The sequence below is a fragment of the Acinonyx jubatus genome, chromosome A3 (assembly GCF_027475565.1).
Source record: "Acinonyx jubatus isolate Ajub_Pintada_27869175 chromosome A3, VMU_Ajub_asm_v1.0, whole genome shotgun sequence".
Classification (NCBI taxonomy): domain Eukaryota; kingdom Metazoa; phylum Chordata; class Mammalia; order Carnivora; family Felidae; genus Acinonyx; species Acinonyx jubatus.
In genome coordinates this window covers 34,553,799-34,576,721 of record NC_069388.1, presented here as the reverse complement: position 1 = coordinate 34,576,721, position 22,923 = coordinate 34,553,799, and the positions used below count along the sequence as shown (strand labels likewise).

Here is a 22,923-nt window from a genome sequence, read left to right as displayed (position 1 = left end):
CAGAATCAGCCTTGGGCCTTAAAATGGATTCACTCAGAGGTAAGGCAGGGGTGGGGGGGGGGGTGGGTTGTGGCACAAAGGTGAATTCTTAGAGTTTCCCGTTACATTAGAGGCCCAGCAGAATACCCTTTAACAGGGTCCTGCAAGAAACACATTTATCACAACCTGGGGACATTTTTACATACCATCATAGGCATTTCGTAGGAGAGTATTTAGAAAGGACTGTGATTTATTCAACTCTTATATATAGCCTCACACCCACAGAGTACAGGTTAGTGCTTCATGGCTAACAGATACTCAATGAGTTTTTGTTGAATCATAATAAACCACCTTCCCCAAAGGAAATGCTACAAAAGCAAATAACCTTGAGTGGAGCCCAGTCCTATTAGAGTCCTGGTTCAATTCCATGTTCCAGCAGACTTTACAGGTGATAAAGACAGAAATGATCCTGAAAAAACCAAGGGAGTCTCACTCTTTCTTTGTCCTCAATGGGCCTACAATCCATTCCATGGTTTTAACACCATTTTCTGAAACACTCAGGTCAGACTCATGGAGTGAAGCCTCAGCAGAGTCCTACTAACTTTGTTGAAAAACTAGGACTTCAGGACATGTACAGATTACATAGGAGTTGGGCTACCATGATCATACCTGAGGCTCTCAGCCTTCCTCTTTAATACAATGGTCTCTTTTAAGACTACTTCCTGCCACAGCCCATAATTTTTGTCTGGCTACTATTTCCCGACTCTCTAGCCATTGGTTCCAACTCCAGGTTACAAGGAATAAGAAATGGCAAAGAAAAGAGTGATTTTCAAAAGTCTTGGTCTAGGTGAGAAGATAAATTGAGTAGGAGTTTGTAGGTTTGAGAGAAAAGCAGACTGTGTAAGTTTATGTACATAGAAAGAAAAGAGGGAGATAAAGAGTTAAGACTTTCTTCATTAATCATTCCTGCAACTTCCTGGATATTATATTTTGGTTAATACTCAAGAGCAGGGGCCATTCCCAAGCTATGTAACGACTATGAAGCCAGAACCTTTTTAACAGCATGCACACTATAGTAATAGTTTCCATTTTAGGAACTCCAGAATGATAGTGATAAAATGACATTTTAAAAGTGTTTACTCTTCATATCCATTAAAACATTCAGAACAATTTCCACCTAGCCCTTGGCAGCTCATCTACCAGAAGACTTACCGCTTTTTTCTGGCTTGCTATCAATTCTCCATCAACTTTAACAAATTGCCCCCAAATAACAGATGTCTTGTGTCAAACACCTGTTAATACTGGCAGGCACCAAAAAGTTCATGTCAAAGAGAGCTAAAGAAAACGACATAAGGATGGTAATAATTTTGCATGTGAACATGCTAGATAAAGATCTTTGAAATCATAAAAGACTTCCAATCTTGTCTAACAATGGCTTGATTAGTAGGATACATATAAATGAAACCAGAATTGCTAGTTAGAAGTGCTTTGATTGCAATCTATGTGTTTCTACTTCGTCCATTTCCTGAACCTTATCTTGGAAGAGAAAGCAGGACAGTAAAGCATGTAAAAACAGATCCAATATACATTTCTATTCACACTGCTGTCTGTGCTAAGTTTAAAGAAAAATTTTAAAGAAAAATGTACTTAGCTGTAGGATGCTGGGATACATTAAAATAATTGTCCTGCTATTGCTCAACAGAGCAAAGGATTTTAAATTTTTTGTTTTATGTTTATTTATTTTTAAGAGCGTGAGAGACAGAGTGTGAGCAGGGGAGGGGCAGAGACAGAGAGGGAGACACAGAATCTGAAGCAGGCTCCAGGCTCTGAGCTGTCAGCACAGAGCCCGACGCAGGGCTCGAACACATGGGACATGAGATCATGACCTAAGCTGAAGTTGGATGCTTAACTGACTGAGCCACCCAAGTGCCCTGCAGAGCAAAGGATTTTAAGTGAAATAAAGATCAGTGTAAAGTATCTTTGCCAACAATTATCAATCAAGGGTGCTAACTGGGTTTTTTGTTGTTGTTTTAAGGTCTACTTTTTTCTAGAGTAGACACAAAATTGATTTGCTAGTAAGTTAACAAAAAGCAGAGAATCCTACATCTCGATTTGTAAAGACCACAACACATGTGTAAGGTCTACAACTTGGTAAGCCCTCAATAAAAGGTTAAGTAAAAATACTGTCCATGGTCTTATGATTCATATGCTTTTAATTTCCTCATTGATATTTCTGTCGTGTCACATGGGCTGTTACAGAACACAGAATTAAGAAAAATGATGACTTCTAGGACAGTTCTGTTAAATGCAAAAAGAGCGATTTTGAGAGAGTATAGTGATAACCTCATGGGGAAACAGAACGGAAATGTCAAGGCAGAATGAAGTGCCTGGCAGAGAAGGAGATGGAGAAAAGTCAGAAATGGCTAAGTGTGATCAGCAAGCCACTGCTCAAATGCACTTGCTCAAATGCGATGCAGCTGGGGACCTGTTCACTTCATCTCTGAAAGATAGGGCAGTTCTAAGACAAGATTCTACCTAGTAGCTCTGGGTTTTATTTGTTGCTGTTTCCGTTGGCTTCTTTGCTAAAGTGGTATCCAGAGAGGAAGTCAACATCAACCTAAGTCTGGAGAATCCTGGAAGAATGGGTTGGTATCCGGGAAACCCGGGACTAATTCAAGCTGTGGGCTTGGGCTTATGAATCCAAACACACTCCTGGTTTCATGGGGACAGATGATGCCCACTCCAGCTTCAGAAATTTCCATGAAGTGCTTACACAAATGCCAGCCAAAAAGATACCAAGAGAGTTTGGCAAATAATCCCTATTGCTGCCATCTCAAGAGCTTCCGGGTGTACCCACAGACCATTAGCAAATCCTAACACCAGAGAGGGAGTAGAGAGGCAGAAAAGAGGGAAGCATGAGGAATCCTCAGAGGGTGAAACATACCAGCTTAAGTATTAAAGAACCCATGTGGAAGACACATCTTTTTCATGTTTTCATTTTTTTCCCCTTCCTTCTTGATTCCTTTCAGGCTTTACTGCCATTGTTTTTTCATTGCCACTGTTAACTTGGGCAGAGTGAGGGGATAAAGTGACAGTTCTGAAGAGTGTGTGGTGTCAGCAATGGTACACCTAGAGATTAAGTGGCAAGAAGCCAAAGGAGTCTACCTCCCCCTTCCCACTGGCCACCAGAGGAACAGCAAGGCCCAGAACAAGCAGCACTGTCCAGAGGCACCACACTTCTGAAGACACAGTCTATATACACTTCTGCTATAGGTGCACAATACAACTTCTTTAATTTTAGCGAATGGTTGCTTAGGGCAAGTAGACGAAAGACATTAAAATCCTCAAAGCCCACTTGTTTGAAGATATAAAGAATACTGATACATCTTCGGACGTTCTTCATCAAAGCAGAGTTAATGCTACCCATTGTGAGGAAAAATGCAAGTTTACATCCACAAATGGTTTTTACAAACTGAACACAGCGTTTGATGGAGTGATTTAAAATAAGCTTCTAGAAATATCTTTAGTGAAAGCATTTAACAATCACTTGTGAAGGGCTCTCTCTTTGGTCTGGTATCATGAGGGTCGACCAAGGGTATGAAATACAGACAGGAATGATCGACTTACCTCCTAACTGGAATTTTACCATTTGTGTTGGTCATAAACGCCAATTTCATCCAGCTGGAAAACAACGGTAACAACACTGTTTTAATGTTTTTTAAGAGGAATACTTCAATCCAGGTAAGAACTTTAAACGAAAGTTCATTCAAACAAAGAACATTTATTCTGAAGGTCAGAGACAATAATACACTGTGAGATGAATTTATGGCTGTCACAATTAGCAAATACAAATACAAGACTCTCAGTTAAATTAGAACTTCAGAAAAATAATAATGTTTTTTACAAGTATGTTCCAAATACTGCACAGGATATGCTTATGCTAAAGAACTATTACTTATCTTAAATTTAAATTTAACTGGGAGTTCTGTACTTTTCTCAGCAACCCTGGATGAATTAGAAAATTGGGTGCATGCACTGAGCAAAACAAATTGTGGGTACTTACTTGGTGACTGGCCTCATCCTTAATAATCTCTCCTAAGGGTGTGCCTGGGTGGCTCAGTCAGTTAAGCAACCAACTGATCTCAGCTCAGGTCATGATCTCATGGTTCATGAGTTCCAGTCCTGCATCGGGCTCCTCACTGACAGCGTGGAGCCTACTTGGGTTTCTATCTCTCCCTCTCTCTGCCCCTCCCCTGCACTCTCTTGCTCTCTCTCAAACTTAAAAAAAAAATTCTGGCAAAATATTAAAATAAAAATAATCTCTGTTAAGGTGGTAGGAAATGCAACTGCATGCTGACACCAGCCAACCTTATCCTGAGGACACATAGGGATCTCCACTCTCAGCTCCCAGTGCAGCAAAGCACAGATCGAATGGGCATCTTCCCTAACTTCCAATAGTAAGAGAAGTTCATTAACTCAATTGACAGGAAGCAACTCATTGCTTTCCTGACACACAGGGACCCACAACGTTTATTTGTACGTTGATGGTAAGACTGTTCTTAGCTATTAATTCACATTCTCATTGTTTCCAGTCAATAAAATTCTAATAAAAGCAGAATATGACAAATTGGTAAAGTTTCTGTCCTGTGTCAGTTTCCTAGAAGCACAAGTGACTCCTTTTCAACTGATGTTTTCAAGACAATAGGCATGAGGGAAGCAGAAAGGGCAGGGAGAACAGTCACACAAAGCTGTGGTCTCTGCTGGGGCTTTAGCCTGATGCCATGGGGAGCTCTGGAGTGTGATGTGCCTCCGACTTGGTGGCATGGGGGCTAGCCTTTTGTATCCTGTGCTAGCCCATCATCAGGCATGGGCTTCCCACCAGGAAGAGGGAGGAGTACAGTCTCCCAGGCACAGCGACTCCCCTTCAGCAGAGGGTAATTCTCTGTAGAAGTGGGCAGGTGTGACCTCTTGATGAGCTAACCCTTATGGTGGCTGGTGGATGGATGAACACCAGCTCTATAAAGGGATCTGAGCATGATACCACTGGGGACAGGTATGATCGTATGTCCAGATATGGATATTGGGGTCCCTCAGGTGTAAGTGGGCATTCTCTAAGTCTCAGGTCTTTTGGATTCAATCAATACCCAAACTGTAACATCAAATATCCACCGTGGCTCTTTATTTTTAAGAAAATATGCCACAGCAACTGCAGAAGAAAAGGAGAAGTCACTGCACAACAAAGAGGTATTTATAAGACTAACTACCCCTTACTAAGATGATGGAAAGAATATAGTTGGGATGGCATATAAATCAAAACTACTAATAGTGAATGAAGAGGACTGGGAGCCAGGCACCGGGCTGAGCATTTTCCAGGACCTCACTGCACCTGTGAGGTAATCTTGTAAAATGAGTTATGGTGACCATCTCCAGTCACAGATTAGCACAGTGAGGCACAAGGCTAAGAACTTGCCAAGAGTCACCCAACAACTAAGCAGCCCAACTAGGATCTTAGTCAAGAGCACATACTCTTAAAGCACCTGCCAAAGGGACCAAAAGTAAGGATGAAAGTGCCCCAAGGGCTGACTTCTCTTCCTCCTGCCTGACAGTCCAAGGAATCACACCTTTGCTGCTAGGCCAGGTTGAGAGTGAAGGCTTATTTCCATAATTTCTCAGTGTAGTTCCCTTGGGCACCTACAACTGCCTACCAGTGGCCCTATAATGGCAGGCGGCCCCACTCCTCTGCTGATTGCTGCTCTTTCAACAGTCTGACTTTGGCTTTGGCTAGGATTTCTACCTGAGTAACTTTCAAGTCACCCTGATGGAATAACTTCATAAGGGTTACAAATCTACCAGTGAGGTGCATCGTCCCCCCCCCAACTCACCCCCCGCCGCATTTTTGGATACAGTGAGCGGGGGTAAGGCCAGTATGTTTGGATCCCTGACTGTGTGCTGAACAGTCCCTCGGCCAGTGCTCCTTTTTGACCCTAGCAATGGGTGCTCTTGTAAGTGCTTCTCTTGGCCACACTCCCCAATTCTCAGTTTCACACAACAGAGGCTCCAGCTACCACAGCATCCAACTACATATCTCCCTAGGCATGGAAAACTAAAGATCAGCACTCTGTCTGGAGAAACAAAGGTCAGTGCCTACTACCTAGAGGATACAGCAGGGGATGCTGAGGTTCCAGCATCTTCCTACCATCAACCATTCCTTTCACATCTGTTTTGGACTACGGGTTTATCATACACGCCTTGCCAAGTGGCCTGAGAGTACAGATATAGATTGGGAACTTCCTCTCCAAGGTCAGGAGCATGGAGGGGAAGACAAGTAAGATGCCGCCTGGCCATATACTAAGCCTTTATCTCCTAATCTGACCTTTTGCTTTTTAACAGCCAAGAACAAAGAGTGATATAACAAAACTCACTGTTTTTTGAGGCAGGTCATTGGACTGACATTGTTGGCCCTGAAGTTGTGTATGATTGATCTCAGTCCTTCTACCCATTGCTGAAAAGAGAAAGAGAAAGCATTCCTGATGAGTAAAACTACGAGCTAAAAATGGTGGTTTTTATTGGATAGCCTGTATCCATTTTGCATAAGAATAATGTAAACGCTTTGTTTATCTCCTCCCCACCACAGAGCAATCTTCATTCTGGTGCCATACTTTATTCTTTAATAAACAGCTTTCATTCTTTCCATGAAGATAAATGTAACATCTATAGCATCATTAAATGCTGGATTGTCACAAAGGAACGCTGCCCCCTGAATGACTTGTTAAACCTTCCAGTTGTAGCCTGTTTAAATAGAAGTCCTTTTTCAGCCGCTGGCAATCTTCATTATTTCTAAGCAACATTATACAATACACTATGACATATTTAGCTATTCCCATTTTAGAAGATGAGAGCATTTGGGGTTCATCAATTTTATCATGTGATTCTATTTCAATCTAAGAATTTCTTACATATCTTACCTGTCTGTGTTTTCCAGCAAAGCCTTAAAAAGTAAAGCATGTACTGATTGCCAGGGTATCCAGAGCAAACAGTGAAGTGCTTACATAATTTCTGTTTAAGGATTTGGACCTCAGTTTTAGCTCATAACATCACTCCATGGATTTACAAGGAAAAGTGAAGGAAGACTGCATGGCAATAAAGGAATTTGGGTCTCTTAAGGACATTCTACTAGAAAAGGCTAGCCTATGAATTAAGGCCAACTCTGCTCTTGGGTCCAACAACTGATGCCAATGAATGCTATACCAAGTTGCTAAAATAAAGAATCACACTCTTGGCAACATGCTTTGTAACAAATTGACATTGGGGGTTAAAACAGAGCTGGGGCCTCCACAAAGGCCAGTACCTCCCCTTCTTTGGTTCATAGCGTGACTGCTATAGCTTTGTGCTGAGGAAGGGGAAAAATTTGGAGTTGACAGTAATATAGATGTATATTCAATCTGCACTGTCCAGGATGGTAGCCACTAGCCACATGTGGCTATTTAAACTGCATAAAAGTAAAATTCAGTGCTTCCCTTTCACTAACCCCATTTCAAGTGCTCCAAAGCCAACGTGGGGCTAGTGCCTACCATATCAGACAGCACATATAAAGAACATTCCCATCATTATAGAACATTCTGCCAGACAGCACAACATAATACTAGTGATTTAGTCATTGCAAAGGCCAGTGGTAAAGACTGAGTTCTATCCAATGTGTGTGGTTTTAATCTACTGTGAGAAAATAACAACATTAAAAATGTCATCTTAACCATTCTTAAGGAACAGTTAGTTCAATGGCATTAAATAACATTCACACTGCTATGTAGCCTTCACCACCATCCATCTCCAGAACTTTTTTCTTCTTGCAAAACTGAACCTCTCTCCCCCTTAAACAACTCCCCGTCTTCCTCTCCCCACCCCCAACCCTAGCAGCCACGATTCTACTTTCTGTCCCTATGAATGTGCCTATTCTAGGTTCTCCTTACAAATGGAGCCATACAGTATTTGCCCTTTGACAAATTTGCCCTATTTCACTTGGCATAATGTCCTCAAGGCTCAGGCAGGCTGCAACAGGTGACAGAACATCCTTCATTTTTAAGGCTGAATAATATTCCATTGTAGGTGTAGACCACATTTGGTGTATTCATTCACCTGCTAATGGACACTTGGGTTGCTATTGTGATTAATGTGGCTATCGCAAACGATGCTTCTATGAACAGGGGTGCACAAATATTTCATCAAGTTCCTGCTTTCAGTTTTTTTGGATACTCTGAGGTGGAATTACTGGACAAAGTAGTAATTCTATTTTTCATTAAAAAAAATTTTAAAGTTTATTTATTTTGAGATCAAGTGCAAGTGGGATAGACACAGAGAAAGAGGGGACAGAGAATCCCAAGCAGGCTGTGCATTGTCAGTGCAGAGACTGACGTGCGGCCCAAACTCACAAACCGTGATCATGACCTGAGCAGAGACCAAGAGTTGGATGCTTGACCTACTGAGCCACTCAGGTACCCCTCTGTTTTTAATTTTTGAGGAACCACCGTTCTGTTCCCCATGGCAGCTGTGTTATTTTACATTCCCACCAACAGTGAACAGGGGTTCCAATTTCTCCACATCCTTGTTGGTACCTGTTATTTTCCGTTTTGTTTTCATGCTGACAGTAGCTATCCTGGTGGATGTGAATCTAATAGAGAGTTTTGGCTTTCTTCTTTATGCTTCAATCATACCTAAAGGCTTTCTAAAGAAGGACTTTGGAGCCATGAGAGGTAAATTTCCTTCCACAACTAGAAAAGGCTATTTCCTGAGGACGTAAACAGCATTGAAAGCCTCCTGATGGTGAAACCAGGATCCTGAGGCATGAGGAAGAAAGGCAATAGTAGCATTAAAGAAATGCTCAATTATTTTCATCAGCAGCCTTCACTTCCTCTGTCAGATTAAATATGGGAGTATAATTCCCTGGGGACTATCAACCTGTTATTGGGCTAATAAACTACAGGCTCACACACAGTTTCCCAAGAGAAGACAGAAAAGCAAATAATTTGGTTGGCATTAACTGGGAGGCATTTTCTCAGTCTGAAGGCTTGTTACGTGTTCCAAAACACAGAGTCCATGGTTTCCAGGGATAAAAAAGTGGACAATCCGAGACTGTTCACTGGCTTTTTCTGAGCATTCTGATGTAGTTGTTTCTAAAAATAAATTATAGAGATACCAGGCTTTGAGGAGGCTGAAACAACTTTCATCCATCTTTTGAAAATACAATGTTGGTGAAGGTTCTTGTTTGTTGTGACTGAAAGGTCTCCATGCGTGACCTTTGAGGTCATCAGTCCAGTGACAGTACTCGTGCATTAGTTAGGGGGAAATGCCAACAGAATCCTCACGAGCCCTAAAGGTCGCTGGTATGGGGGAGGTTGTTGCTTCTTCTGAGATGATAGAAGTGAGGGTCAAGGGCCTTGCCCAAGGTCACAGAGCAGCTGGTGCAGAGCTGAGAGGCAGGAAGAACTTTGTTATTGGCCCCTCTTCAGGGCTTGTTCACACATCTCCCTCCTTGGCATGACAAGGTCCCATCAGGACTTTCCTCCTTTCTCCTGTCTTCCAGATAATGCACACCTAGCATATTAAGGCCAAAAGACTTAAGGAATAGGTGAAGTGTTTTGTTTTGTTGTTTTCAACATAAAATAGATGAGATGCCAGCAGGTGTCAGTAGAACCCCAGAGTTTAGTTGGGAAGTTGCACTAGGGGTGAGCTAGAGGCACATGAACTTCTTTGAATGTTTTCAGATTAAAAGAAGCCAAAAACAAAAACAAAAAGGCAACTTAGATAAGTTTTCTTGAATTGCTGAAAATAAGCACATATATTAACAGTCTACATCATGCCCCAAAAGATGCACCTTCAAGCCCAGGGCTGCATGTTTCTAGAAGGGTCGTTCCCTGACACACCTTGAGCACACTCATTGGCTCAGTGATGACACACCCACCCTATGATTCCTATTACACTGGGTGCCTCCCTCTGGTCTGGCCTTCGTGAGTGGGCCAGCACAGCCTGCATGCAGGGAACCAGCCCGAAGGATCAATTTGGATGTCCAAATCGGCAGTCTTTGCACTTCCCTGGCATGCTGTTCTTGTTAGGGTCCTCTCATTTTTTAATCTTTTCCAGGGCAGACAACCCCAGAATGTGCCACTCTGGCATGTGGATTTCCTTGAGCTGAAGACAATCAAGGCCCAATGAACTCAAGAAGAGCTTTTAACCTCTCTCTTAACTGCCTAAAAGAATTTAGTTAGGGGGCTTGTACGAGGAAGAGAGCTATTACCAAAGACAACAGTTTTTTCTGTTTTTCTTTTTTTGAACATAAGAAGGTCTTGTCAGGGGGCGCCTGGGTGGCTCAGTCATTTGAGTAGCTGACTTCAGCTCAGGTCACGATCGCACAGCTCCTGAGTTTGAGCCCTGGATCAGGCTCTCTGCAGATAGCTCAGGGTCTGGAGTCTGCTTAGGATTCTGTGTCTCCCTCTCTCTCTGCCCTTCTCCCGCTCATGCTCTGTCTCTCTCAAAAATAAACAAATTAAAAAAAATACAAAAAGGTCTTCTCCAAAGAGCATGATAATGATTTGTTTACCAAACATTTGCCCTTCCCATCTTCCTGTGAATTGTCTTTGCCTTTTTCTTTTTAAATTCATTTATTTATTTTGGGAGTGAGAATGCACATAAGCAAGGGAAGGGCATAGAAAAAGGAAGAGAGAAAGAGTCCCAAGCAGACTCCACAGTCAGCAAGGAGCCCTATGCAAGGCTCAAACTCACAAACCGTGAAATCATGACCTGAGTTGAAATCAAGAGTTGGACACTTAACTGACTGAGCCACTTAGGTGCCCCCGATTGTGTCCCTTGCCTTTGAAACCCCAGACCCTTACCCCCTTCTTCTCCTTGGCTCAGGATGGCATATAAACCTCAATTATCTGATTATCAGAGAGCCTTTCTTGTCTTGTGGGGGTCTTGTACACACATAATTAAATTTGGTTTTCTCCCGTTAATCTCTTTTTATTAAAGGTGGGTATCTCAGCCAAGAACTCAGAAGGGTAGAGGGAAATTTATTTTTCCTCCCTTACACCATGCACTAGGGGCAAACTATGAAGCTTTTCAAGTAAATATCTCCACAGGGTCTAAGGTTGCAATAGGACAAGACCCTTTATAAGGTGCTTAAGATGCAAAATTGCAACGTTTCACATATCTCCAGATGAATAATCAGTGGAGTACCTATATCTTTACACATTAAACTAGAAACTTGGTTTCAGACAGGCATTTGAGCTTTAAAGGGGTTCAGACTCTAAAATAAAGACACTGTAGGTAGAATCCTACGTGTTTTCTCTTATGGGTCCCTATATGCAAGGTGAATAATTTTAGTTGTTAAGATAAGTTAGGATTAGTTGCCATTAAATTGTCAATATTTAACTTTGAGGACAGGGGAAGCAAGACATTTTCAGCTGGTACACTGTTATAAGTAAACTACGTGGATATCACTCAGAGACCAGATTAGTAGTTTCTAGAGCTGGCTGTACATTGGAACCCCTGGGGAGCTTATAGGACAGTTTAGAAAGCTGGAAGTGGGGCACTGGGTGGCTCAGTCAGCTAAATGTCCAACTCTTGCTATCAGCTCAGGTCATAATCTCATGGTTCATGAGTTCGAGCCCCAAGATGGGCTCTGCACTGACAGTGTGAAGCCTACTTGGGATTCTGTCTCCTTGTCTCTCTGCCCCTCCCCTACTTGCACTCTTTCTCTCTCAAAATAAACAAACTTAAAAAAAAAAGAGGGGTGCTTGGGTGGCTCAGTCAGTTAAGCATCCGACTTTAGTTCAGGTCATGATCTCATAGTTGTGGGTTTGAGTCCCAGGTCGGGCTCTGTGCTGACAGTTCAGAGCCTGGAGCCTGCTTTGGATTCTGTATCTCCCTCTCTCTCTGCCCTTCCCCTGCTTGCTCTCTCTCTCTCAAAAATAAATGAACATTAAAGAAGAAGAAGAAGAGGAGGAGGAGGAGGAAGAAGAAGAAGAAATGCCAATTCTCAGGTCCCACGCAAAATCTACCCACACAGACACTCTGGGAATGGGGCCCAGCAACCTGCATTTCAACAGGCCCTCGAGATGACAATCATGCAGTCCTAGTATGGAGCATCTGGTACTGATCACAGATACAGATAACTGAAGAGGGTGTGGAGGTGGCCACAGGAGGATAGGCTTGTCTAGTTTTGTTTTTAAACAATTTTATTGAGGTATAATTTAAATATAATGAATTGCCTAGAAGCTTTTGATTCAAGTCTTTCAAATGCTAACTAACCACCCTTAGGGTGAGGACTGCCAATTGAGACACTTCAAATTTTAAACCTTCATTGCCCTGTTTTGGTTTAAATTCACACACACATGTATTAAAATATTAAAAAAAAAATTTTTAATGTTTACTTATTTTTGAGAGAGAGAGAGAGAGAGAGAGAGAGAGAGAGAGAGAGAGAGGGAGGAGGGGCAGAGAGAGAGAGGGAGACACAGAATCCAAAGCAGGTTCCAGGCTCTGAGCTGTCAGCACAGAGCCCAATGTGGAGCTTGAACTCACAAACAGTGAGATCATGACCTGAAGTCTGACACTTAACTGACTGAGCCACCCAGGCACCCCTGTGCTAAAGCATTGCAAGGAAAGTTACAAGCATTGCAAATGCAGAGCAGGCAGCCAGAAGGAAGTTGGTTCAAAGGATGTTCCACAGGAAATCCAGCTGCTGGCAACATTCCAGGATCTCAGGAGGCAGCAAGAGATGGCCCTGCGGATGCCAGTTAGAAGTGACAGCTCCCCCAGGTTCTGAGAGAGGCAAGCACAGAATCTGGACAGGCCTGGGCTTTGGGAAGAACACTTATTGGAGAACCGGTAGAGAAGCAAGACGGAAGTCTGTTTCCCAGAGCTGGGGTACATGATCAGAACATAACCCACACCACCACTGGTCCTGTGGATGAGGGAGCTTGAGTCAGGCTGAGGACAAAGCACAAGCTAGCACATCCCCACCCCCAGGTGGGACCTGTGTGATATTCCTCAGGCACTCCTGGCTGCCCAAAACACAAAGGAAAGGAAAGGTTAATTGATAGAGATCACAGTCATACAGGACATGAGTCTCCATCAGTTTACAAATATCTTAGTAAATTATGAGAGAAAGGCAATCTTAACAATTAGCCTAATCTTCAGAAATCTGTAGACTCAGTTTCCGGGGGCCCTAACATCACCCCTCCATAGTGATGTAGGAACAAAGGCAAGAAGGAAATGACAGGTAAAATTAAATTTCCTTATAACCTGCAGCCCATTGACAAATACTTGAGGCAAATACAGATTGTACCATTTCTCCCGGAAGGTCCTACTGTCATAATGTTAATGCCTTACTAGAGGGAAAACAACCTTAGCTTGACAATAGCTAGGCCTCCAGTATCCTGTGAGTCTTCTTTAGCATATGGAAATCTCTTTGGAAACTTCCCATTTGCTTCTACCTTCCCAACTCCATAGTATATAACCAGTCACTCCTCACAACCCCAGTGCAGCTCTTTCTGCCCATGGGTCCTGTCCCCGTGCTTTAATAAAATCACCTTTCTGTATCAAAGACGTCTCCAAGAATTCTTTCTTGGCCGTCAGCCCTGAACCCCACCAACACCCCCAAACCTCATCAGAGAGTCTGGTGATTTAGGCAGGACTTGACAAAAAAAAAATCACATTTTTAAACCTTCAAATGTGCTCATCTAGGATTCTGAATCCATTCGGAAATTAAATAGAAGCAGATCTACCAATGTTTGCATATCACAGACCAACTTCTACATCAGATTAAGAGGGAAAAATAAAACTTTCTCTTTCACATCATCGACTTCCTCCGGGTTCTCCTAAAGAGAGGAAAATGCAGGCAGAATGCACTCAGTGTCAGTCATAGGAGATATCCATGACAGTGCTGGAAATTCCCTTCTGGCCTGGGACAGAAGGCAAAGTGGGAGACAAAGACAGCCTTGATGGCAAGAATGAATCGGGCATCGGAGCCTGAAAGTCACCACAGTTGCTACCCTGAGAGAGAGGAGTACAAGATAACAGAGAAGCGGAGGACTCTTATGCATAATCAAGGAGCTAAATTTGGCAAGCCTAGATACAATTCAGCAGAAAAAACCCAGGATCAAAGGGGAAATTAAGGAGCCTGTACTAATGACCAAAGTGAACTACTGAAACTGGCATCCAAACAGCAATTGGGAGTTTCGCAGAAAAAACAAAAGCTCAGTAGAGAGACAGCTAAATGGTAATCTCAAAAGCCCTTGGGAAGTCAATAATAATTCTGATAAACTTTTCAAATCTAAAAGACCCAAGAGAAGAAAAAAGGAAGAACAACTGGGGTCCTTTTCTCTTGACATCATCTGAGCACCTTCCAGAAAATACAAGTTTTTCATCTTGCTGTTCTCCATCCACAGAGTAAAACTGATCAAGGTAAAAGGAGGAAGGCATTAAGTGCCATCTGATGCTTTTTCTTTTTTACATCTGTTAATTTATTTTTGAGAGTACACACACACACATGTGTGCACACAAGTTGGTGAGGGGCAGAGAGAGAGGGAAATACAGAATCTGAAGCAGGCTCCAGGCTCTGAGCTATCAGACAGAGCCCAAAGCAGAGCTCGAACCCATGAACTGTGAGATCATGACCTGAGCCAAAGTAGGTCACCTAACCACTGACTGAGCCACCCAGGTACCCCAAAGACCTCTAATTCTTAAATCACCTTCAGAGCATGGCAAACGAGTATTTGGGCAGGAAATTAGCTGCCAGGAAGGAGTATATGTGGCTGTGTTTGAAAGATAAATTTGGATGGGCCTGGATAATATTTATCCTTTTCTAGTCAAAACTAGTGTAGGCACTCACAGATAGTCAAAACAGTCTCTTAGCCTGGCTGGTTATCTTGACAACACTGGGTAGTTAGGTCAAAAAGAACCTCTAAATAGTCATAAGAAATGGGAGGACATCGTGCTGTTCTGGATCATCATTCAGAAGCTGAAGTGTCAAATTCTCCTACCAATTGGATTCTGTTCATTATCATTCCAAGAGGCAATTTTTGCATTGCCTAAGCTGTCCTAGTGTATCTATAGTACCTTCTCTCAAATAGCACATCTAATTCCAGATATGTACTCCAATAAATACACTGTTGAAGGGAATCAAGATACGCCACCCCAAAATATGACGCTTTGGTCCAAAAATTATTTTGAACTGAAGGCATCTGAATTCCTGAAATCCCTTTTGTGACTAAAAGCAGATCCTGCCTGAAAGAACCCCACTGTCATAAATCTAGATCCAGGAGTGGCTCTAACCTTCCCTTCTGGAAGACGAAAACTTGGCACCACACTCTAACAGAAATGGTCATAAAATTCTCATGTCCATCTATTCTCAGGGCTCATTTATCTTTCCTAAAAGTCATTTGTTCTCCTGTAAGTAGCCTTTGCCCCTTTCTTTCCCCTGCTAAGAGGAGGTACAAACTCTTAAATATCCCTGCTCCTTTGGCTATTTAATTCCTTCATAAAATTAATAAATTAATAAAATTATTTTATAAATTAATAAAAAATTAATAAATTTGTATGCCTTTTCTCTGTTAATTTGTCTTTTGTCAGTTTATTTCACAGACCCAGCTGAAGAAACACAAACTAAAAATGGAGGTACATCTATACACTCAGAATACATTAATGCCTTAGGTTCATTTGTGCCTACAGACTTTATAATGATATACGATGCTCTTTCCTGACTTAACAGAGCAAGCAGCTCCAATCTTACAAACTCTAGAACTCATTCACAAACAAAATGAGATATTTGCTTTATTTTATGCAACATTTTTTTTGGCATCTGCAAAGAGAACTCTAAATTAACTGTAGAATTTTAAGATATTAAGAAAACCAAGAGCATTACCCTATGCCAGTCAGAAACCAGTTTTGTGAAAGCGCACTTTTGGTCACAGCTGTCAAATCTGCAAAAATCCTGGTGGTAAAGGAAGAGCAAATGGCTGGTGAATTAAAAGGTATTCGTGAAGTGGTTTCTCTGGCTGATGCCTGTATTGTCAAGCTCTGAAGTCACATTCCTCCTGACCTGGACCAGCTGACAGAGGTGGCAAATTAAGACATGCAAGACATGCCAAAATGAACACTAACGGTATCTCTACACGCAGAGGCTCTGTGATAAACATAACCCATCAGGGAGCTGCTGGCCAATTCTTGCCTATGTAGCATCAACCTACATAGCTCAGGCAAATCAAATCTATAGGTAATCCTATAAACTAAATAGGGACTTGCTATAGAAGATGCTAAAAAGGGGCCAACCTTCATTACCTTTCCATCCTTTATGGAAATCTTTCCCCTAAACTTCCCATGCAAAGAAGGAAGGAAGGAAGGAAGGAAGGAAGGAAGGAAGGAAGGAAGGAAGGAAGGAAGGAAAGAGGGAAGGTCAGAGAAGAAATGTGACAGCAGGAAAATGGAAAGAAAAAAAAGAATATTTATGACAGAGATGAACAAATGAATGCCTAGATTACGTTGCTTTCATACTTCCGGGAAAATGTGGGGCTGAGAATGCCTCTGTGACCTTGCTTGTTGACCGTTTACTGGAAAGCAATAGTTCTGCAAGAGTTTCATTTGTGTGCCTTCAACAGGCAAAAAATCCCACAAAACAACAACAACAGAAAAACAACAACAAAATACCAGTTTGGTAAATAGCTGAATACCACCCCCCTGGGGCTGAGATTCCTACCAGGATAATAGTGCTTCATGGAGCACTACAGTGAAGAAACCTAACAAGGCTTTCTCGTGCTTCATTGACCAGGGAGCCTCCTTTAAATGCAGGCTTTTGTGAGGAATCTATTTTGCAGTTCACCAGTTTGGGAAGGGCTGCCTTATGATTTCAAACGTCTACAGGTAAGGACGTTAACTTTTACCTCAACAGTAGAGTAAAATCATACAACGTTCAGGTAGAAGTGGTTGGGCAGTAACAGAATACAGGATCTAGAGTGAATCTGATGCCTGGCTTCAAGACATGAGCTCTGCCACTTACTGGCTGTGTGACCTTGGGCAAGTTACTCAACCTCTCTGGGCCTATTTCTTCCTCTGCAAAATGATAATCATGCACAGCCCAGAGGACTGCTGTGAGAGTTCAATGAGATAATATATGTAAAGCACTTTGAACATTACCTGGTATTCAATATAAACTAAAAAATTCCATTGCTGCTGTTCTTACTGTAATTATTGGGGGTCACTGGTCAGCATTTCTGTAAAGGGCCAGAATATACATAGTTTAGGCTTTAAGAAGGCCACATATGATTCTCTGTTTTATAGTTTTTATGTTTTGTTAACAACTTTTTAAAAATGTAAAAAGCCATTCTCAGCTCACTGGCTATACAAAAACTAAGGCTGAGGGCTGGGTTTGGCCCATAGGCTGCACTTTCCCAGCTCCTGATTATTTTTATTTTTACTTTGAGAGACAGAGAAAGCGTGAACAGGGGTGGCGCAGAGAGAGAAAGAGAGAGAGAATCACATCCCAAGCAGGCTCTTTGCTGTCAGCGCAGAGCCCGATGTGGGACTCCATACCACAAACCACGAAATCATTACCTGAGCTGAAAATCAGAATCAGACACGTAACTGACTGAACCACCCTGGGGCCTCTGCCAGCCTGATTATTAAACTTGCCCCAGATTATAGTGCTCAGAGGCAATAAGGTCTCATCTCAGATGAGGTGTCCCACCCATCTCCTCATTCATCCTATTTTTTTAAAGATCAGAAAACACACGAACACATGTAAGCTCTTTTTACACATACACTATGTTCACAGTGGCAATTTCTGCCAGCAGTAAAAAAAAAAAAACTGGAGCTATGCGTTAAGGAGCGGAGCAGTTTAAAGCCGGTGACATTTTTCTCTCCCAGGGCCAAAAGGTGAAATCCAAACGTCACATGATACTTCTGGAGCAATTAGAGTAACTCACTTTGCATTCCCTTGGTGGAGTCATTTGATAACACTCTCAATTAGGGCAAACTGAGCAGCTCTGAGCTGGGTCTAGAGCATAGAGTCTCTTAGGAAACCTGTCCAGTTCATGAAACACAACAGGGGGTGGAGAAGGCCCCTGTGACGAAAACTTGTCCCTCACAAAGCCCCCACATTCTGTACAGGAGCACCCAGGGGACTCATTCTAAAGATGAGCTGGTAACACCAAGAAAACCTACCTCAAAGATCATGGGGATTTACAATTACACCGAAGCCCAAGAAAAGATTTTAAAGACCAAGGAAATGCACGTGATAGAAATTTTAAATGATAAAATACAGTACATTAAACTCTATAAACAGTATGAGCCCAACTGTGTATGAAAGAAAATTGTGTGAATTAAAAAGACACATTGGGGTGGCTGGGATGGGATTGGAGGGATCAAGAATGGGGTTTCCTTTGGGGGCTGGACGATAGGTTCTAGAACTAGACAGAAGGGGTTGTTGCACAACACTGTAATCTACTAAATGGCACTAAATTGTCCACTTACTTCTAAGTGGCACATTTTGCATTATGTGAATTTCCCTTCAATTTAAAAAAAGACACAGAAGATGGGGTAATGCACTCTGGCGGAGCGGGGGAGGGTGGTTCTTTTCCTCTGTGTCCTCTTCTGCACTTTCTACTCGAATGTACTGGAAGTACCCGCTCTACCATAAGCAATACTCCCTCTGCCTTCGGAAAACGCTTGTGAACAATACAAAAATGCATGGTCTGTGCAAATGTTTAAAATGAATTTGCCGGTGTGCTCAGGATTGCTGCAGACTGGGGCTCTAAGCCACACTTTCCTCCTCTTACTACCCCAAAGAGACCTCACTGATGCAGGTGAGAAAACTGCCTAAAAGGACAGCAAAATCTCTTCTAGCTCCAGTGTCCGGTTCCTGAATGTGAACTTTGACAAGGAGCTTTATTTTTTTTTTTAACGTTTATTTTTGAGAAAGAGACAGAATGAGCAGGGGAGGGGCAGAGAGAGAGGGAGACACAGAATCCAAAGCAGGCTCCAGGCTCTGAGTTGTCAGCACAGAGCCCTATGCCAAGCTCAAACCCATGAATCGTGAGATCATGACTTCAGTTGAAGTCGGATGCTCAACCAACTGAGCCACCCAGGCACCTTCTTTTCTTTTTAAAGGTTTATTTATTTTTGAGAGAGCGAGAGCACACAGGCAGGGAGGGGCAGAGAGAGAGGGAGACAGAGGATCCCAAGCAGGCTCCATGCTGATGGTAGCGAGCCCGACGCCAGGGCTCATACTCGGGAACCATGAGATCATGACCTGAGAAGTTGGACGCTTAACCAACTGATCCACGCAGGTGCCCCAGACAAGGAGCTTAACTTTGAAGTAAGTCTGGTGCCATGAGAATCGATAGTTAAAATCCACCATTGACTACAAAAGAAATTTGAGAATTCCAAAAAAACAAAAAAAAACCCCACGAAGATAGGTGTTTTTAGAATGGCAAGGGGCTACAGATGCAGCACACAGGGACAGCAGGCCAGGGCTGGCTGGTCCACAGACACAGCCCGAGGGCCCCCAACTAGCAAGTGAGCTCCTTTATGTTGTAGGATCCACAGCGGGACCTGTGGCATACACATTCTCAGAGAACCTATTTTAAATAAATTTATTGTCCTTTCCCCCCTCTGTCTCGATGTCACTAGGCCCTCACTTTCTGATAACTGTATCCGTATATCATACTCCCAGCTAATCAGACTTAAAATCTGTCTCCCCCATAGCTTCTCTCCCCTTACCCAGGAACAAGCTCTCTGGATTCCGTGTTCAGAGGTGTCTCAGGCCTCCCTCCGTGGGTAACTGGTTGCAGCCAAGTACAACTGATTTTCTTGAATTCTATCTCAGGACTTCTCAAACCATAAGTACATTCGGAATCTTATTCAAATGCTGATTCCGATTCCTCAGGGCTGAGGCAGGGCCTGAGATTCGCTCAGAGTTCCCAGGTGCTGCTGCTGAGACCCAGATGCTGAGGAGAGATGCTCTCAGCCACATGTTACTACCATGTGTTGATCTGAGAATGTAGAGTATGTTGTATCCCTCCCATGACACCAGGCATGGCCTTCCCTTGCCTCCCTAGAATCATCAGGATGGATTCCACAAGCATCTCAGCTTGGCACTCCCAGCAGGTCACAGGCTTGGCCTGACTTTCGAATTTTCCAATGAGAAGTGTTCACTCCAGTCTTCACCCTGGATCTACCACTGCAGTTACAATATTCCTCTGCTTCTGAATCTCTACTCATGTCTTCACCCTGCCACATGCACAGCCTTCTGTCTTCTGGTGACTGCACACTGAGGACATCACCATAAGGGGACCAGCAGGCCCTCCCTCTTTTGGGTACAAAGTCCTGCCTCTTTTGCGGAAATACTTTTCTCCCCCACTCCCTCTCTAACCACAGAACCTCCCATCCTAACAGTTTGAAGACTGGCCTTAGAGATGGGGATGTGACCTACATTAGACCAAAGACTTCCACGTGTATACAAGTGCCCTCCAAACAACTGATCCATACTGTCCTCGGCATCTAATATACTTTCTCTTGCAAAGAGATTCCTTAACTCTTATAGAAGGAAATAACTTTAAGGGTCACTTGGTACGACTCTTTTTTGTTTGTGAGAATAAAAAAGCCCATGTAGTAGAAATGATTTGTCCAACTTTAGAAATCATCACACACACGCGCACACACACACACACACAAAATTCTTGGATGAATAGCTGGATGAATGAAGGTACAAAGGAAAAAAAATGGGCATCTTTTTTTTTTTTTTTTAGTTTTTTAAAAAAATTTTAACGTGTATTTATTTTTGAGAGAGAGAGTGGGACAGGCAGAGTGGGAGCTGGGGAGGGGCAGAGAGAGAGGGAGACACAGAATCTGAAGCAGGCTCCAGGCTCTGAGCCGTCAGCACAGAGCCTGACATGGGACCCGGACCCGTAAGTCGTGAGATCATGACCTGAGTTGAAGTCGGACACTTAACCGACTGAGCCACCCAGGCGCCCCAACAGACACCTTTATTTAAAATGTCAGTGATGGGGCGCCTGGGTGGCGCAGTCGGTTAAGCGTCCGACTTCAGCCAGGTCACGATCTCGCGGTCCGTGAGTTCGAGCCCTGCGTCAGGCTCTGGGCTGATGGCTCAGAGCCTGGGGCCTGTTTCCGATTCTGTGTCTCCCTCTCTCTCTGCCCCTCCCCCGTTCATGCTCTGTCTCTCTCTGTCCCAAAAATAAATAAATGTTGAAAAAAAATTTTTTTAAAAATAAAATAAAATGTCAGTGAAATGAACACATTAGGTAAATATCAGCATTCATCTTACTGTAAGTACATTCATGCTGCATGTTGGCTGAGGTCTAGACCTAAGGTTCTAAATGAGCCACAGACAGATCTGTCATTTGGCATACATGGCATTTAAAAATGAACATAGGGCACCTGGGTGGCTCAGTCGGTTGAGCATCCAACTCTTGGCATTGGCTCAGGTCATGATCTCATGGATTCATGAGTTCAAGCCCCACATCAGGCTCTGTGCTGACAGTGTGGAGCCTGCTTTGGATTCTCTGTCCCCCTCTCTCTCTGCCCCTCCTGATTTCGAGCTGTCTCTGTCTCTCTTAAAATAAATACATTTTAAAAAAATCATTAAAAAATGAATATATTTGTCAACATTTTAACAACAGATTTCATGTAAAAAAAATCCAGATGTCTAGTATCTTACGGACAAAATATCAGCATCTCCAACAATCTAGCAACCTTAAGGCCCATGTTCTTAGATAATTGGAAAACTGGTTGAAGCAGATGCTGCCCTCCACCCCCTAGAGGGTGTATGTACCCCCCCAACTCGCTACTGTCTACACTATCCCTTGTCATCACCTGGCATTTTTTCATTATTTACATCATCTTCCTGGCTTCTGTAGGCATCTGAGTTTAAAACTGGTGGTTTAAAGGAACTACAAATTTTGTTGACATGGCAATGAAGCACTAAGTTCAGAGCTGACAGAGCACCACCATGGATGAGACACCGAAGTACTGAGTTCTGGGACAGATGGTCTTTACAAGCACAATGAGAACCGAGGGAGCAAGAGAGATGGAAGGCGGTTGTGGGAGGCCCAAGGAGACAAGTTTCACCCACTCCACAGATTAACCAATGAAGGCAGCCCTCCCTCCTGAGGCAGAGAGAGGATGATGGTTTCTAAATTCAACCCAGCAATAAGCCAAATGAACTCCATTATCCTCATTTGGCAAGAAGAAAACACCTAGGAAGGACAGGGCACTTAAAGCTTACAACATGCACCCACACACTGGCTGATTCACAGCTCTGTCCTTAAGAGAGCTTTTTAACCGGCCATCACTGCTTTGTTTCACATGAGTTCAAAAACGGTTTAAAGTAAAAACAAGAACATGTCAACTTTCAGTTTTGGAAACATGAGAACACAAGCACACACACATCCTATCCCAGACTTGAGCCTCAAAAAACACTGAGGCAAACGGGTGAAAAACTTTAATCAATCAGAACACAGGAAGCTGAGATTAATAATTTAGCTACTTTAGCATTCCAAAGACATTGGCTCAGGTGAGCCGGGGTAGCAGACCAAGGAGTTAGAGAAGCAAGATATAAACACTCCTTGCTAAGCTTCTCCACAGGGCAGTGCTTCTCACACTTGGGTGTGCACCAGAACCGCCTGGAGAGCTAAAATTGGTTAGAGATTCAGTAGGGCCAGGGCCTGAGAATCTGCATCTCTGATTAAGTTCCCAGGTACTGCTGGAGCTGTTAGTCTGGGGACCACACTTTGAGAATGACTGGCATATATAATACAATTAAAATTGTACGCTGGGGCTCCTGGGTGGCTTAGTTGATTAAGCGTCCGACTTCAGCTCAGGTCATGATTTCATGGGTCCTGCATTTGAGCCCCGCATTGGGCTCTGCACTGACAGCCTAGA

The 22,923-nt window shown here is 43.0% G+C and overlaps 1 protein-coding gene across 20 annotated transcripts in view; it reads right to left on the bottom strand.

Annotated features, from left to right (window-relative positions):
- PLCB4 (phospholipase C beta 4) overlaps window positions 1-22,923 on the bottom strand; it is a 415,996-nt gene that overhangs the window by 107,878 nt on the left and 285,195 nt on the right. For all 20 annotated transcript variants that reach the window (XM_053200245.1, XM_053200251.1, XM_027069585.2 and 17 more), the window contains 2 exons: window positions 6,402-6,481; window positions 3,607-3,660 (listed from right to left, as the gene is read on the bottom strand). In XM_053200245.1, the coding sequence (XP_053056220.1) occupies window positions 3,607-3,660; window positions 6,402-6,481 (134 nt within the window). The remainder of the gene's footprint in view (window positions 1-3,606; window positions 3,661-6,401; window positions 6,482-22,923) is intronic.